Raw genomic sequence first — 17,075 nt, 5'->3', positions numbered from 1 at the left:
CCGTTTATTTTTAAATTTCAAAAGTACGTTAAAATTAACAGATTTTTCTTCAATTTTCCAAAAACCTTTCAAGTTAAAAAAGACCGTTAATTTTTAAATTGAGAAAATACGATAAAATATACAGAATCACCCTCGGTTTTTCCAATTCATTCAAATTGCAAAACATCGTTAATTTTCAACTTCAGAAAATTCGAAATAAAATTTTCTTTAATTTTTCAAAGGTTGCTAATTTTAAATTTCATTATAATTTGATAAATTCAAAGAAAATTTATTGTAAATTTGATTCAAATCTCAAATAACCTTGAACAAGATCACAGCATTAAACGTCATTACCGATTCTTCAAACTTTACGACGAATAAAAATTGTGAGAAAAAAAAATTCAACAAATTGAAATTCACAAACAAATAAAAATAAAAATTTGAATTGATAATGCAATTCAAGAAAACATTCACAAATTCAGCAGAGATCCAATGAGAGCAAAAAAATCCACCAACACAGATTCAAGATGAAAATTTCAGAATTTTAAAATTATTAAAAATTGGCATACTATAGTGTTGCTGTTCTGTCTAAATAAATCATGATACATCTAGTGTAAATTATTTATGTAAAATTTACATTTTTAGAACTTTACTAAGTACGAGAGAGAATTTCAACCATTATGAGGCAAATGAGCTGCTAAGATGAACAGTAACAGACAGAGCAGTCAACTTAAAATATGGTTGATTATTCACTTTCTTGCTACAGATTCATTAATTAAATACTCTCATTTCCCATCCATTAAATGTAACTTTTTTACAATTTAGCAAGAAACTAAAGGGGTTTTTTATGCTGAACATTGATCTGGAAACATGTCATGGGTACTTTTTAACAGAAACTTTTAGTCGTTTCTGTGATTTACTACAGTCATAAAATTTCATGTAACTTTTTACAACATTTAAATGTAAATTTGAGGTAGCCTGGACGTAAATTGTCGTTTTAAAATTCACATAGAGTTTCCTAAATCTTTAAAACTGGTCAAAACGTAGTAAAATGTCATTTTTTCTAGGATTTTACAGCAAATAACATGAATTATTGATTTAACGGACTTTTGAAATTTGAATTTCTTCGTTAAGTTTTAAAAATTCTAGTTTTAGTCCCTTTCGTTTACAGTTTTGTGCAAAAAATGTGAAAATTAACTTCAAAGTGTGTTTTTAATTAGATTAAATGGCTATTGTGGACTTAAAATGACTTAATTCGATGGATAATTCATCAGGAACCATCAAGAATCCAAATTCGGCTGAAAAAATGTGCTTTTGACAACTTCCAGCTAAAAAATTGCCACAAAAACAATATTTCCATTAAAAATTGGTAAGTAAATTCCAAAAATAAGTGATTCATCCATTATATCCTCAGCTTCCCACTTGCAAACACTAATTTTACTTCTTCATTATCATTATCTCAAAGAAACAACGTCACATCTTGGTGACGAGCTTACAAAAAAATCAATAAAAATTTGATATTCCCTCTTGAATCCAAAGCAATAATTACTTTTCAATTATGCACGCTCATCCGCGAGTTCTTCTTAGTCTTTTTGGAACAAAAAGAAGTCACTAAAGTAAATTAAAGAAATAAGCAATAAATTTTACTTTTTTATTTGTTTTCTCACGATTACTTTGCATTCAGTCTACGCTTCGATTGTCGTTGTTTCAATCGCCTTATTCAAATAATTCCAAAAAAGTATTTCCATTTTTCCTCAATTAAAAATAAGAAAAATTTTTCTGTTTAATGGTTGAATTATTTTTCTGTTGGATGCTGAATTGCGTAATGGTATAAAGGCAAGAAGAACATAATAGAGAGATGAAAGTATTTCGCAAAGTATCATTAATGACACAGCAATACATCTTGCTTATGGCATCCATCGCCTTGATCTCTACCGACAGCAATAAAAGCAGCACAAGAAAAAAAAATGAAAGTTTAATGGTTACAAGGCAACAATCGTTAATAGAGTGCAGAATTAAATGGAGCAGTGAATGGATGGGACACAAAAAAGCAAAATAAAGGTTGAAAGGTGACGCAGAAAATTTTCACTTTTCCCATCTGACAACAATAGGGGACAAAACTATAAGCGTTGCTGTGGGATGTAGTTATGTACACATATTTAAATTTAAATGGAGTTATTCATTTTCCTTATCATCATGATGTAAAGCACTTTAGAGAGTAAATTTGAATATAAAAAAATGTTATGTTCCCCCCTTTTTTGTTGTCTGCATACTGAAACGAGAAGGAATCGCTACTTGAGAAATGCCTAATGCTTTTTCAAGTTGTCGTTTAAAGATCAACGACATTACTGATAAAAAGATGATTCACGAGCATAATGGCTTTTTTTCTTTTCCTTTTTTGGAGGAAGTTAATCCGAAAAGCACACAACGTGGTGTTGGATCTGACAGAAAATGGATAATTCCGAATAAGGTATTCCGATTGGGTCTCGAACCCACGTCCTAAAATACCAAATAACGTATTCAGAATGGGACTTAAACCCACGTCCTACGATTTCCGGTCGCATGCTCCTACCACTGAGCTATCGAGGGTTACTCGATTATATGTACAAGGGCCCAATTCCAACAAGGAGAAATAGCTGAAAATTCAGCTGCAAACCAACGCGATTCTTCAAGTCGTCCTAACAAGAGTCAAGTCGACTTGATGAGACTCAAATTGATCTGATGAGAGTCAAGTCAACTTGATGAGACTCAAATTGATCTGATAAGGATCAAGTCGACTTGATGAGACTCAAATTGATCTGATGATAGTCAAGTCGACCTGACGAGAGTCAACTTGACCTGATGAGAGTAAAGTCGGTTAGACGAAAGTCAAATTGATCTGATGAAAGCCAATCAATCCTGACGAGAGTCAAGTCGACTTTACGAGAGTCAAATTAACCTGATAAAAGTCAAGTCAACTTGATCTGATGAGAGTCAAGTTGACCTAACTCCGAACTTTCGCTCATTTCTCCGCCATTTGCCTCCCGGGCAAGACGTTTTTCCATTTTTATTATTAGAAACAAAAGTCAGTAAAAAAAGTTAAACAATTATCCTTCGCAGAACTTTCATATCTATCTGTTACATCCCTTTTATTACAACTCATATAAATATGTCGAAGACGAAAAGTCATTCGATATTTATGAACTCTCATTCTTTTATTATATCATATGCCCTCCTCTTATTCGTCTCCAGCTTTATGGGCAAAACTCAAATGCTAGATCGCAAATAAAAGAAAACTCAAATTGTGTCACGGATTGAGACCATTAACTTCCACACTTGATTGGATGTCTCATTTGTAATTTTCATAATTGCTCTTACTGGATCACTTAGAGTTGATAATCTTTGAGTATGAATGGGAATTTGCTGATGTAAGTCACACTTTACGAGATGCTTTCAATTATTCTGATTACAATGTGGGAGACTTTAGAGCTTTATTGTGGAATGAGATTGAAAGTAGCTCAGAAACTTCAAAATTCATCCTTTAAGCTTTAAATCAATGATCTTAAATTTATAGCCTAGAAAAAAATGTCACTTGAAGTCTTAATACTGAGAAAATCTACTTAAGATGATGTTAAATGCTATTTTTATACAGTCTAGAGATTTTTGTTATCTTGATTGCGCACCCCATAATTGGATTGGAATGCTTTATTGCTGTATTATTGGTATAAAGAGAGGATTTCGAAAAGCTAAAATGGAAGGATGTGCTGGAATTGAGTAGAAAAGACTTAGAAAAGACATCAGTAATATATTTGTATGAATTTCACTAAAGATGCTGGGTAGGCTGAGTCTAGCTAGTCTAGCGACTGAGTCATATCACCGAATAACACAAGCCGACTTATCCATCAAAAATCGACCCAAAATCGACGTGTCGATGACTTTGCGTCGAATTCGGTATAAATCCGCCACCATGCCAGTGTCATGTTGACCTAGTGCTGGATTTTCAAGAATCATACCTGATGTCGGATTTCCCCATGCCAGAATCACGCATGCTTGGTGCCAGATTTTGGATTGATCACCTGACTTGTACTATTTGATGGAATTCTGCTGTTGCGACATAAAGACCTCTGTAATCAAGTAGTTAGGCAACAGATCAGATCACTTTGTGTCAATCTTTATGTGAATGCGTCACAGGATGCGTAGGTTCAATTCCCAAGAATCCATTCCCCCAATCCTCCCAAAAATTACAAGAGCCTCTAATTGCCAATTTACGTAAATTACAATTTCCAAGTATGCTAGTCCGTACCCAGAATCAAATAACGTATATTTAAATTCTCCTTAGCCTCCTGTAAATGGATACACTTCGTATTCTACGGCTACACCTACATCAATTGACAATAAATTACAACTTTTTTCCTCATAGAGAAAATCAAGAAGAAATGACACTTTGTGCCTACATCCCAAACATGATTATAAAACTTTTGCTATAAGATTCCATCCACCTTCATAAATTCGCATGGAAGTAGAAAATAAAGAAAACAGACATAAATTCTATGAGGATCTATGGAAAGGAAGCAGCCTTTTTTATATTTAATTTTCAATTTGAGTGTCGATGCCATGTACACATGATGTCTCGTAATAGATATTTACTTTATGTCTCTCATATGAGTCACATATGTTGGGGTCGGTTAGTAATATTTGCGGGTAGAAATTAATTTCTAATGACTGTATGTACAGCATAGAGAAAGAAGGCAAGAACAAGAGGAAGGAATTCGAATGTTAAAATAACAATGATGTTGTGTCGACCCAATTCCTTTTTGTTCATTCTTCCAAAAATGTGTACACAAAAACATTGAACGTGAGCCTCCTCAGTTCCTTCTTCTTCTCCGTACAGCACCCACACCCGAAAAAACACATTTTTCAGGGGCTCCGAATAACACAAAACGAAAAAGGAAACGACCCAATTATTCGCAATGCTCTGGATTTTTTTTTTCAGTTCCTTTTGTTCCAATGCTTTACTTCCTCGTCATGTGTATATGTCGAGATTTCCCATATCAAGTTCTTATTTTTTTTAATATTTTTCGTTCCTACAAGTGTGGAAAAGACAATTTATCAAAATCTCAGAGATTTAGAGATGAATTGGAGGAAGTGCTATGGCCTTTATGGACCATATTTAAGAGAGCTTATACAACTTTATCGATCAATCCTTTGCAATTTACTTTATCACTTGACCGACAAAAAAGCTTCTCTCAATATTTTATCAATTTCAACTGTGCTGAATGTTGAATTGAGGGGAAGGCTCAATGTTGAAGCCACACAAACTGTTTGTCGAATGGATTGAATAATAACGATTCCAATTATTCATTTTGAGGATGGAGATTGTGGATGGAGAGAAAGTTCTTTTTTTATTTGTGAGAATTAATCAAGTTTCGAGCAAGACCAATTTGTTACTTAAAAGTTTGTAAAGTTTAAGACAGTTGTCAGGAATTATATTCTATGGGAAGTAAAGGATTGTAAGGGAAGGAAGTAATTTTAGTTCAAAATTTTGGTTTAGATCAGTGTTGCGTAACTTGTTTGAGCCATGGAACACCTTGGTGGTAAGCTTCGACCGAGACAGTATACGGCATGCATGCAGGCAGAGAATCTAGTCGATACTACCTCATTATCCACACAAATAACGCTAAATATTCCAGTATTTCATAAAAAAAATACCGCCTAACTCCCTATAGGTTCAAACTATTGTGCCGCGTCACCTAGTTTGTGCAGCACTGGTTTAGATACCCATTAAGTCATGAAGCCATGCGTTTCATGGAATTTCCGAAATATTTTAAGTCCATACTATTGTGTCGCGTCACCTAGTTTGTGCAGTACTGATTTAGATACCCATTAAAATAAGAAAGTACATTAAACACAAAGGAGCTGTCCAATGAAGTCGTTACAGTGACAAACTCAAACAAATTCTCAAATTCTTCTAACACTAATCAGCACAAAAGTTTTCAAAATCTTTCTTTCAATTGTCGTAAAGGCGCGTCATGACATGACATGCAATGGAGAGCTCAGCTCAGATCTCAGGGCTGTCATGAACACTGATTCTAAGATTTAAATAGACATTTCAGTTGACTGACCCTAGCAAACAAAGAGCATAGAGGAGAGGAAGCTGATTGCTCGCACGTGAGCATGCTTATCTGGTATATCTTAGGTAGAGCAAGCTCTTGTTAGCATGCTCTTTGTCTGTTAGAGTGAGTTGTTAAATTTGGTGGCAAGAACGTAGACAGTTTTTGGGTTATTTTGGATTCAAAGGACCCTAGCATCCGGAATTTACATCCACACCCAAACCACCATCCCCAGAATACGCTCCTGTTCAGCCCTTCTCAAAAGCAGCTACAGAATCCACAAATTCTCATAACCTCATTCCAAAAAACCGTCAAAACCAGACTTTATCTTCGAATTACTTCCGACAATTTCATTCAGATTGCTACATGCCACTCCCTTTTTAAGTACATCACAACCCTGTTAAAAAAATCCATAAACTTTTTTGCACATCGGAAGGAAGAACTTTTTTTTTGTGAGATTTTAATAAGAATAAAACGAAGAACATTACGGGTCAGTTCCTCCACTTCCCAAAACGAATAAAGGAACAGAAAAAAAAGAAAACTTTGATTTTTTTTACCTCCTGTGCCATTTGTATAATCCAATTTCGATTTAAATCTATGCTAACTTTCTTATTCATTCTATTTCCTCTCTACGGCTATTGTACAAACTTTTTTTTATTCCTTCTTGAGATGCTCAAAGGAACGAGAATTATTATTTTGTTGTTGTGGATGTTTATGATGAAATAATGAAAGGGATCGTTCAGTCAATCAAAATGTTAAGTTTATTCTTTCCTTTTGTGAAAGTTTGGATGTGAGCATGGAAAGGTCAATTTAAGTATAAAAAAAGGTTAATCTATTCTTTGTCTTGGGAAATTATTGCATTAGGTTTTGTATTAGAAGTTTAATTTTTTGATGATTTTCGAATTTTGTTGATCTTTTTTGGTATGTGGGTATTGCCTTTGATCTTGGGAGGTGAGAGGATGGATGGTTTAACAGGTTGTTGAGGTTTGAGACAGAACAGACAAAGAGCATGCACATAAGAGGCAAAAAGACTGCTTTTAGATACTGATATGGGCTTTCTGCATCATAAAAGCACGATATCTGCTTGTTAGGATGCTTTTGGTTCTCATAAGCATCACGGTCACGCTTATTTAGATGAGCATCCATTGTATGCTAAACCAGATGTGCCAATTTGACATAAATCGCCCTAAAATCATTGATTTTCCAAATTTATCTATGAAATTCACTACTATCTTTAAAGCTTTCCTGAAAATAACTGTCTAATCCATTCAACTAGTGCAAATCTGTCCATAAACCATCAAACACAGATCCACACCATGTTATTCTAGCATTACATGATGATCCAGTCAAATAAATTTGTCACAAACTTTCATTCATGTCAAATCAAAGCTTTCCATCTAACTTTAATTCCATATCTTCAATAAAATCACATCTAAACTGCTTAAATCTACGATATTTTAACCAAATGTAAGCATTGTGGACAAGAAAATTTTAAAAAGAGCGAGAAATTGTACGAAAGAAGCTTATGCAAATGTTATGGATCTACTGTGAATATCATTTGTGGTTTTGAGTAAATTTTTTAGCTTAAACCAAAGTAATTCCTGTCATTTACCACATAAATATGCTTCTATTGTGAATGAGAGGAGCCAATTTAGCATGAAGTAAATTCCCATTGTTAAAGCATATGGGAATGACTGGAATATGCTGAGTAAATTGTAGTTTTTGGATGTATTTTTGAGTGCTTGAATGAAGGAAGAATGAATATTTTGTGGTTATCTGGATTAGTTTTGGCAAGAGATTGAATCTTTTTGTTAACGGTTAATTTATATTTAAATTGTCTAAGTTGACTTTTGTTTGACATAGTTGAACTCCCTTTTAATTGGAATTTTAGTATTTATTTAGATTTTGAAGAATAAACATGTAATTTAGCGCTGCTAAACAGTTGAAATTAACAAATTTTTAGTGAATTTAAGTTAAATGCTGTCATTTTGGACAAATTAACTGGAAATTACTGTTAAAATCATTGAAAATTCTCAGCATTTTGTAACATTTTATTGAAATTTTGCAATTGTATCTTCAAATTCATAAAAAACATCAAAAGTAGAGCAATTCTAAGGTCAGGTTGATGTTATCAGTGATTAATACTAATAATACGGCTATATATTAACAAAAACTATCAAAATTTGCAGATCCAGATAGTAAAACATCAAAATTTAGTTAAACACCAAAAACCAACGAAAAAGAACAAACTTCTTCTTACATCAGCGAAAACGCCCCAAAAAAGCTTCCTAACTCAAAATTTCTACCTCACTAACTTCATAATCAGATAAAATAAATTCCGAAGCAAAAAACAAAAATTCAGCAAGTTCCAAAAACAGCATAAAATGCTGGCACCACCACATAATATTATTTCCCGAGTAGTTTTACTTGCCGTTGCTAAAATTCAATTTCCAAATCGATCACATAAAATTCATTCCCAAAAAAAAATGTTCAGCACCAAATCAAGCCAGTGATGCAGAAAAAAACGCAAAAAAAGCAGTGAAAAAATTTTTGCAATAAAAACGAAATTTAGGTCATCATGAGCCAGAAAAAAAGTCTGCAGCTTTACTATTTGATTTCGACCAGAATAGAACAATAATTTTATTGTTCTTCTGCATAATCCAAGTCTGTAGCTGCCATAAAAAAATCTCAAAAAATAACTTTTAATTTGAAAATTTCTTGAAAAAATTTTTATCATAAAATCTCCATAAAATATCATTAAATTATTTGCATAATCTTCGTCAGTCAAGCCTGAGACTTTATTCTTCTCCATTTTCTATATCATTATTGGCTTGTCTTGTCTGTGATTGAACACAAAACACAACAATAAAAAAGCGTAAAGATGAAGAAAAAAAATTCTTTTTCATCCTAAACGAGATGAAAATCGCTAAAGCGAATCAAGAAATTATGTAGGAAAAGGATAATTCGTCTGTATCTGAAAGCTCCTTCTAAATGATTTAAAGCAAACAATAATCCACAAAATAGAAGAAAGGATATCGCCCTTTTAAAAAAAATATACCAGATAAAGATTTTTCATTTCGGTTATGAGATTTTCGTTATTTTTTACATCAGTTTTCAATACTATGGTGAAGGGAGGGTTGATTGGAAGTGATGTTCAATTTAATTTGTGAATTTTTAGATCTTCTACTTTATTGGTTATAGTGTCATTATAGAGCAGTGGAAGGCAATCTATGTGACTCAATACAGAAATCTGGGCAATATAAGTGCCGTACTACAAATAAGTTGAGCATTAAATGAGCCACGACATAAAAAATCCGGGCAACTTGTGTGTCACTGCGCAAAAAGTAACCTATGTTGCGTAGCGCAAAACTTAAGCGTCGTTACATAAAAAAGTTGAGCAGCCTATGTGCAGTGAGACAAAAAAACTGAGCAACCATTGTTTCACGACACGAAAAACTGAGTAAATTTTGCGACGAGACACAGAAACTCAGGCAAATCGTGAGCGAATGTACTAATAACTAATTTGCAAACTTAGTTTTACGATACAAAAAACTGAGCAATCTTTGTCGCGGCACAAATAAATTAAGCAATCTATGTTCTGCAACATAAGAAACAGAGCAACATGAGTGTCACTGCACAAAAAGACTGAGCAACTTGCCCATCCTTTGTCTCGAGGCATTAATAAATTGAGCAGCATTTGTGCCGCAGCACAAAAAAATGTAGAACCTATGTGGCGCGACACAAAAAGACCCAGGCAGGCCTTATCTCGCGAAATAAATTAGAGTATACAATCTGGGGATTGTTAAAAAAAAATTAGGTCTGCTCCTATTCAGGTCATAAAATTTATGTCACTAATGAGTAAAATTGAACAATTTCTCTGTCACTGTAAAGCAAACTTTGTGCCACATCACAAATAGTTAAGCAACCTTTGTGCCACAGTACATAAAAAATTGCTCATAAAGCTTTCAATCCCTTGATTAATATTTAGACTCATAACGCAGCTACGGAGTCATGCAGCTCCAGTCCGAATGACTAAACCTTCTCATTTGAAACGCTGGACTAAGTCCTCCTCCCCTGGAAACGCGAAATCTAAATAACCCTTCCACTTAAAACGCTAGACATCACTACTCAATGCCCCCTACACACCATCCATCCCCCCAAAATATCAAAAGCCAAAAAACATTTCTCACTCTCATTTCATTTAACTACTTCTTAGAGCATTCGAGAAATGAAAAAGGAACGAAAAAAAAGGCAAGAAAAATAAAATTGGATAGAAAAAAGTTTTATTTTTTTGTGCCTCGAATTATTTCACATATATGGATGTGTATGCATGTATAACATATCCATAGATATCTATCTCTTCATACTCTTTTTTTTATGTGCTGTGCTTTTCCCACGACAGAGGAATTTCTAAACTTTTATTTCTCTCTCTCTGTCGGTAGACGATGCTGCTTATTGTTGTTGCTATATTCGAGAATATTTTAGGTACAAAGTTATGGATATATATTAAGATATCACAATGGTAAATTATGATAAATGATAAAAATAGCTATTTACTTTTATTATTGGTGGACGCATCACCATCCGCTGTCGTGACCATTTTCGGTTCCAATTTAGCCTTCACTTTTTACCCGAAATTTTCTCTTTTTGACTTTAAATTTTTTTTAATTTATTTAATCAAAAATCACCACACGAACAGAATTTTCCACTACAATTTGTTTTTCTTCTTTTTTTCTCTTCTATTTTCGTATTTTTTTTTTCTTTTATTTTCTCTCAAATTTTATATATATATATGGATAAGGGTGCACAGACACTTTGACACACAGAGCACAAAACTTTTTTTTTTTTCTTATTTTTGTGGATATATATATAGCTATATATACTTTTTCTCTTAAAGATTTTTTCTTTTTAGAATCGTCTGGTGGGCTTATTTGCGCCTCACAAAGTGACAAACGCAAATGTCACCCATTCACAAATGTTATGCACTATAATTTAGTCCACAATGTGACCCCACTAAAGTTATAAGCCGTGGAACTTTTAAGAAAAATTTTGAAATTTTTTTTAATATCACACACCCAATCTTCGCACGAATTATTGGAAAAATAAGTTCCTTTCAATGCAAGCCCGACACAGCAAATGTGTGTTGTGTTAGGGCTTTTCTACCATCCATCCAGTGAGTATGAATATTTTCTACTTCGTGAGATGATTTGAGCACATGCGCCCCGACAATATAGAACAACAAAAAAAAAAACCCGGGCACTACCACAATTTGATATTCTGTGATGCTTTTTATTACTCTATGTGTGTACAATACAGCAGCACAGCGGACGATGAGATGGAGGAGAATCCTTGAAGAGTTTTTTTTTTCGTATGCTGTATGCTTTGCTTAATATTTTTTTGTTGGAAATCATAAATTCATGTGAAAGTTGAGAGGAGAAATTGTTCTCGTGAGAGAGCACGGGAGCTGCTCTCTCTCAGCATATTCCTTGCACAACACAACTCGTGTTTCTTCAGTTTTTACGTAATAAAAATTTTCTTCCTTTTTTTTACTCGATATACAGCCCTAGCACATTATGATTTTCATTGTATTGTGACTCTCAATAACTTCTTACCCGATTCCAGTTCTTTTTTTTCTCAATTCCTGCAAATTTTTTCAGATCGCTTTCGACAATTTGAGTGCTTTTTTTGTGTTTGTTGTTATTGTATTTTTAACGCATTTATGCAAAATAAACGTGGCTTATTGCTCACCATGATGGTCTGGTTTATTTTATTAGGCTGCCTGGAATATTTTTAGAATGAACAATTTTATTTTTAATGTGATATGACGTCACTGGATGTGGATTGGATTGATTAACGGTATTTGTGTGAGCTGTGGACCTTTTAAAATTGGAGACTAAGATACAGCTCATTTATTACTTTGCGTGGCCGTACAGATCAAGTTTGATCCATGGTCTCCCTTAGTCGGCGTCTGAAGGTTGGTTCTATCGCTGGCTACCATTTGCCAATTACCAATTCCAAGTATGCTCTTCGCATTTGGAGATAAACGACATGGATAAAAGACATGGAGCTTATTCGTGGTTGTTGAGGAGTCAAAACAATGGACATTCCACAGAAATTCTAAATCCAAACCCAGAAAATAGATCCTGTATATGTTGGAGCGTAGCCAGGTAGGGGAAGGTGAGAACGACCCTGGATATTATCCTCCTATAGGTTTACTGGACAAAGAATCATGAAGGGCCATAGTTCTAGTAATTAAGCATTATATTCAACTAATCATGGCCAGCAATAGAGTCAGATGGAAGGCCTTTTATAATATCCTAGGCTCCAAGTCGGAGTATGGTTCCAGTAAGTAAGTAAGTACAATTAATCATCTTGAATCGAGCTCAAAATGTGGTCCTCAAAGATTCTTCGAGTAACCTAAGACAGAATACCCAGGGTGACCACCCAAGAGGCTGAACACATCATGCAGTTGATCCTAAACTTTACCAAAAACAATTCCACTTATCAATCTACCCGAATTCGACTAGATTTTTCCTGGGATCGAACCCGAGTCGATAGAACGGTCACCCAACGCTTTAACCACTACGCCACTGCTGCTTTTTCGCTGCCTATGCTTTTTCGCTGCATCCTTAGTCAAAAAAGAACTAAACATGTGCTAAAAACAAGAACAATTTACAATCTCATATCCAAATCTTTTTGAACTAGGGGTTACTATTTATGACACGTCAAGATCCAGTAAAAATTAATGTCAAGTTAAATTCCTCAGTTCCTTCCATTCATAAAATCCAATTAAAATTTTTCCCTCACTTTAATAAAATTAGAGTAAGTTCTTTTACTCAACACACAAAGGTATCTACAGTCACACATACTCATGGATACATATGCGATATGTGTAATGCCTGCTTTTTCATCTCCTGTATCAAAACAAGACAAAAACATCGAAATAAAGAAGAAAATCGTCGTCATCATCATTATCATTATCATCGTCATTACAATGTCATCAAAGGAAATGGCACAAAAAAATTGAGAGATTTTTCCTTCGTGCTCAGCATTCAGGTCATGCAGAATGTCATTAAAATTGTTCCCGTCACAAGACGACCAATCTCAGCTCATCCGGAATTGAATCAAAGAACTGAACATCAGGTTTGACTAAATTTCAGAATTATTGTTTTTGGCAATGTCCTTACTGTTAGGTATTACATTACAATTACATAAAGAACAAAATAGATGTGAAATGAAGAGAGCGAGAATGACACAAAAAAGTGGATTTTTTACTGCGAGAGAAGCTATTGGAAATTGGAGGCTTTTTTTTTTGTTTCATACACAAACATCTTCGTACGGGACACTTTAAGTGTGTATTGAGAATGTAAAATGGCGATGAGTGGTGTGAGACACACGATAATATTGGAGCTTTTATTTCCAATTCTTCTTCGTGCTTCCTTTACTTTTCTGCTCTCAGTAGGAACAAAACTTTTTCATTTCGAATAGACGATAAATTCCAGTGTCTTATTTTCATTCTGTCTCTGTCACTCGCGTGTATTCAATTCATAAAAATTGATATCATTCATACACATGTAATTAAATAAATTATATATAATTTTATATTTTATCTTATTGTGTTTCATCATAAAATGCTATAGAGATGTGTAGCATGATAGCATAGCCTGATTTTCATTACTTTAGACACTTATTATTCTCTAATCTATTCATCTATAAATAGTCTTACATTGCTTTAATCATGCATACATGTTTATGATTGTCATAAAAATAAATTGGTTACAAATGAAAGAAAATACGTTAGAAATGGAATTTGAATTCATGATGCTTCTTTAGTACAAAAATTGAATTTAGTACAAAATTGAATTTGTGTTCAGCTTGCTTATTTAGTACAGAAATTGAATTTAGTACAAAATTGAATTTGAATTCAGCTTACTTCTTTAATACAAAAGTTGAATTTGAATTCAGCTTACTTCTTTAGTACAGAAATTGAGTTTAGTACAAGATTGAATTTGAATTCAGCTTACTTCTTTAGTACAGAAATTGAATTTAGTACAAGATTGAATTTGAATTCAGCTTGCTACTTTAGTACAGAAATGGAATTCAAATTCAGCTTGCTTATTTAGTACAAAAATGGAATTTGAATTCAGCTTGCTTATTTAGTACAAAAATGGAATTTGAATTCAGCTTGCTTCTTTAGTACAGAAATGAGTCTTGAATTCAGCTTGCTTCTTTAGTACAGAAATGGAATTTGAATTCAGCTTGCTTATTTAGTACAAAATTGGATTTTTATTCAGCTAACATATTTAGTACAAAAGTTGAATTTAGGACAAAATTGAATGATTTTCATGCAGTTCAAATTTGAATAAAGGTTGCTTCTTTAGTTCAAAATTTTAACATAAAACAAAATTTGAACTTAGAACAAGTTTATTTAGCACAAAATTAAATAATTGATGATTTTTCCTGTTTCTGTTTGTTTAAACTACACTGGATCTATCAAATGACAAACTTTTAGAAGTTTTTAACAAATAGATCAACATTATGACAAGCTTTTATCTAAATTAAACACAAACTTTTAACAAAAAAACTAAATTTTCAATTTAAATTTGTAAACAAAAGCTTAAAACAATATAAATCCAGTCGAATTCATCACAAAAAGAGCATAATCAAGCATATTTAACATAAAAAGCTCTAATTGTAACGAATGATATATAATTTAATGAAATGATGAGCAATGAAATTTGTGGTAAAATGATAAAATAGTGATATAGAACAGTGAGGTTAAGGAATCAATATATCTCCATCATTGTTCCGGAGCCCTCAATACATAATAAAAAGGTTAGTCAGAATTGATTGTATTAGCTGAATAAGCATTCTTCATAAATCATGTTACACTAATAAATATAAATTCAATTTTGCTCTATCCCAAGCTTTTTTCAATGCAATTAATTATGATTTCATTTTTTTTTTTATTCGCATTCATGATACTGCTGATATAGCTGATGATTTCATTATCATTAATTTCATTTGTGGTGATTTGTAACAATTTAGTGAAAATTACAACAACAATAGGTAGCATTATGCGATGATTTCCTGGAATTTTTAATGGTCATTTGTGATTCTGATGCCGATGACGTGTAAAGGATGATTGAGGAGAATCGGATCTGCATAATCTGATTTGGGGTTCGATAGGACATACAAAGGGTAATCTCTTACTAAGATGTCCGAACAGCACCATGTGCTCATCAGCGTGCCCTTACGACGTCGTATTAACGGTAAGACACTAAGTTGCCATGCCGGCATCATGACGGTGCATTTTGACCTAGGATAGAGTGAACAGAGTCATTTCTGATACCGAACATGTATTCCTAACCACCAACAACAGATCTGCATCCAAAAAATCGCAAATATACCTCAAAATCCATCCTTAATGAGTTTCTAATCACCAACGAAGAGGTTGAAGTGGGATCGACAGATGACAGAGTGTTTCTCATCAAAGAACCACGGAATAACTTGGAAATAACCTCAAAATCATCTTTAATGCCCAACTCCCACTTACTATTCCTTCCTTATTACCAAAACACTTCATCCACCTTTTTATGAACCTTCACCCCCCAAAAATTATGTTCTCAACACAATGTCATTGTCCATAAAAATCAATGACCGGTAAAGTAAAATCATGTGTTCATCATAAAACATCAAAAAAAAGTACTTCATTTTACTACCTTATGTCATGAAATAAGTCATCAAAATGTACATAATGATTTGTGGCTGGAAACTGGATGTAAATTATGACATTTCTGAATTTTTGGTGATTGTTATGTTGTTCTTGGTAGGAATTAGGAGGCATAAAGAAGGTAATAGGTTAATTAAATGTATAAAGTATGTCGTGCGAGATTGGAGGGGGATCCGCAGATGATGCAGTGTCTGTGGACGCTCTAGAGTGCACCTGTTCACAACCACAGCAGCATTATTGTCAAGAATACCCTTTGGATCATTAAAAGCAACGAATCCAACCAAATTTGACTTAAGGTCGAGCTATGACCCTTACCAGGTATGCATTTTAAGAAGGTTGAGGGGTAATCCCACCCTGCTGCCTACGGTCATGAGCCATATATTACCCCATCCCCATTCTCCCCTCTAAGTATTACTTCCCCTCACCCATAACACAACCTTCATTCAAAATAAGATTAATTCACTGCCACAAAAATAAATCCTTGAAAATATATTAAGAATTCAACATTTCCGAATACTTTCTCTTGATCAAGCAGCCCACACAACAGCACACGACGTAAGAATTTCAAATCATCCTTAAAAGATTACTTAATTGTTCAAGCAACAAGATTTTATGCATAAATCATTAATGAAATTCAAGATTAATTGAACAAGCATTGTAAGGGATTAAAATGTAATAGAACAATATATTTTATTATCAGACATTTCATGCATATTTCAGCGATAAATATGCGAGTCATAGTGATTTAAAGGCACAGTATTAAAAAGAGAAACAAAATGAATGTTTGTTGCGTGTAACTAAAGAGGAATTTTATACAGTTTAGTGCCGAAAATTTATACATCAACAAAATTCGAGGTCTTTTTTTTGTGGAGGGGCTTTAGAAGTGATGTTCAGGACTAGATTGCACCTGTTCACAGCCAGAGCAGTCATTCCGTCCCTACCTTGAGGAGGTCTGTCATACTCATGAGCAGACACCTTACCAGGGTAGTCATCTTAATAATCCAGAGCAGTCATCTCTTTACCCCAGAACAATCATCTCCATACCCCGGGGCAGTCATCTCCTTACCCCAGAGCAGTCATCTCCTTACCCCAGGGCAGTCATCTCCTTACTCCAGGGCAGTCATCTCCTTACCCCAGGGCAGTCATCTCCTTACCCCAGGGCAGTCATCTCCTTACCCCAGGGCAGTCATCTCCTTACCCCAGGGTAATCATCTCTTTACCCCAGGGCAGTCATCTCCTTACCCCGGGGCAGTCATCTCCTTACCCAGGAGCTG

The 17,075-nt window shown here is 33.9% G+C and overlaps 1 protein-coding gene across 6 annotated transcripts in view; it reads right to left on the bottom strand.

The window, feature by feature from the left end:
* The window catches only part of kcc (solute carrier family 12 member kcc), a 124,328-nt gene that overhangs the window by 71,570 nt on the left and 35,683 nt on the right, over positions 1–17,075 (bottom strand). For 5 of the 6 annotated variants that reach the window (XM_070635515.1, XM_070635519.1, XM_070635517.1 and 2 more), the window contains exon 1: positions 10,626–11,195. The exons of the other annotated variant lie outside the window; for it this stretch is intronic. In XM_070635515.1, coding sequence (XP_070491616.1) covers positions 10,626–10,668 — 43 coding nt within the window. In that variant the 5' untranslated portion in view covers positions 10,669–11,195. Of the gene's footprint in view, positions 1–10,625; positions 11,196–17,075 lie in introns of those variants that run through there. 6 annotated transcript variants of the gene reach the window in all.

The sequence above is a fragment of the Chironomus tepperi genome, unplaced genomic scaffold (genome assembly GCF_022539635.2).
Source record: "Chironomus tepperi strain 1889 unplaced genomic scaffold, CSIRO-AGI_Ctep_v1 contig_89, whole genome shotgun sequence".
Taxonomy (NCBI): Eukaryota; Metazoa; Arthropoda; class Insecta; order Diptera; family Chironomidae; genus Chironomus; species Chironomus tepperi.
This window is presented reverse-complemented; position numbering and strand designations above follow the sequence as displayed.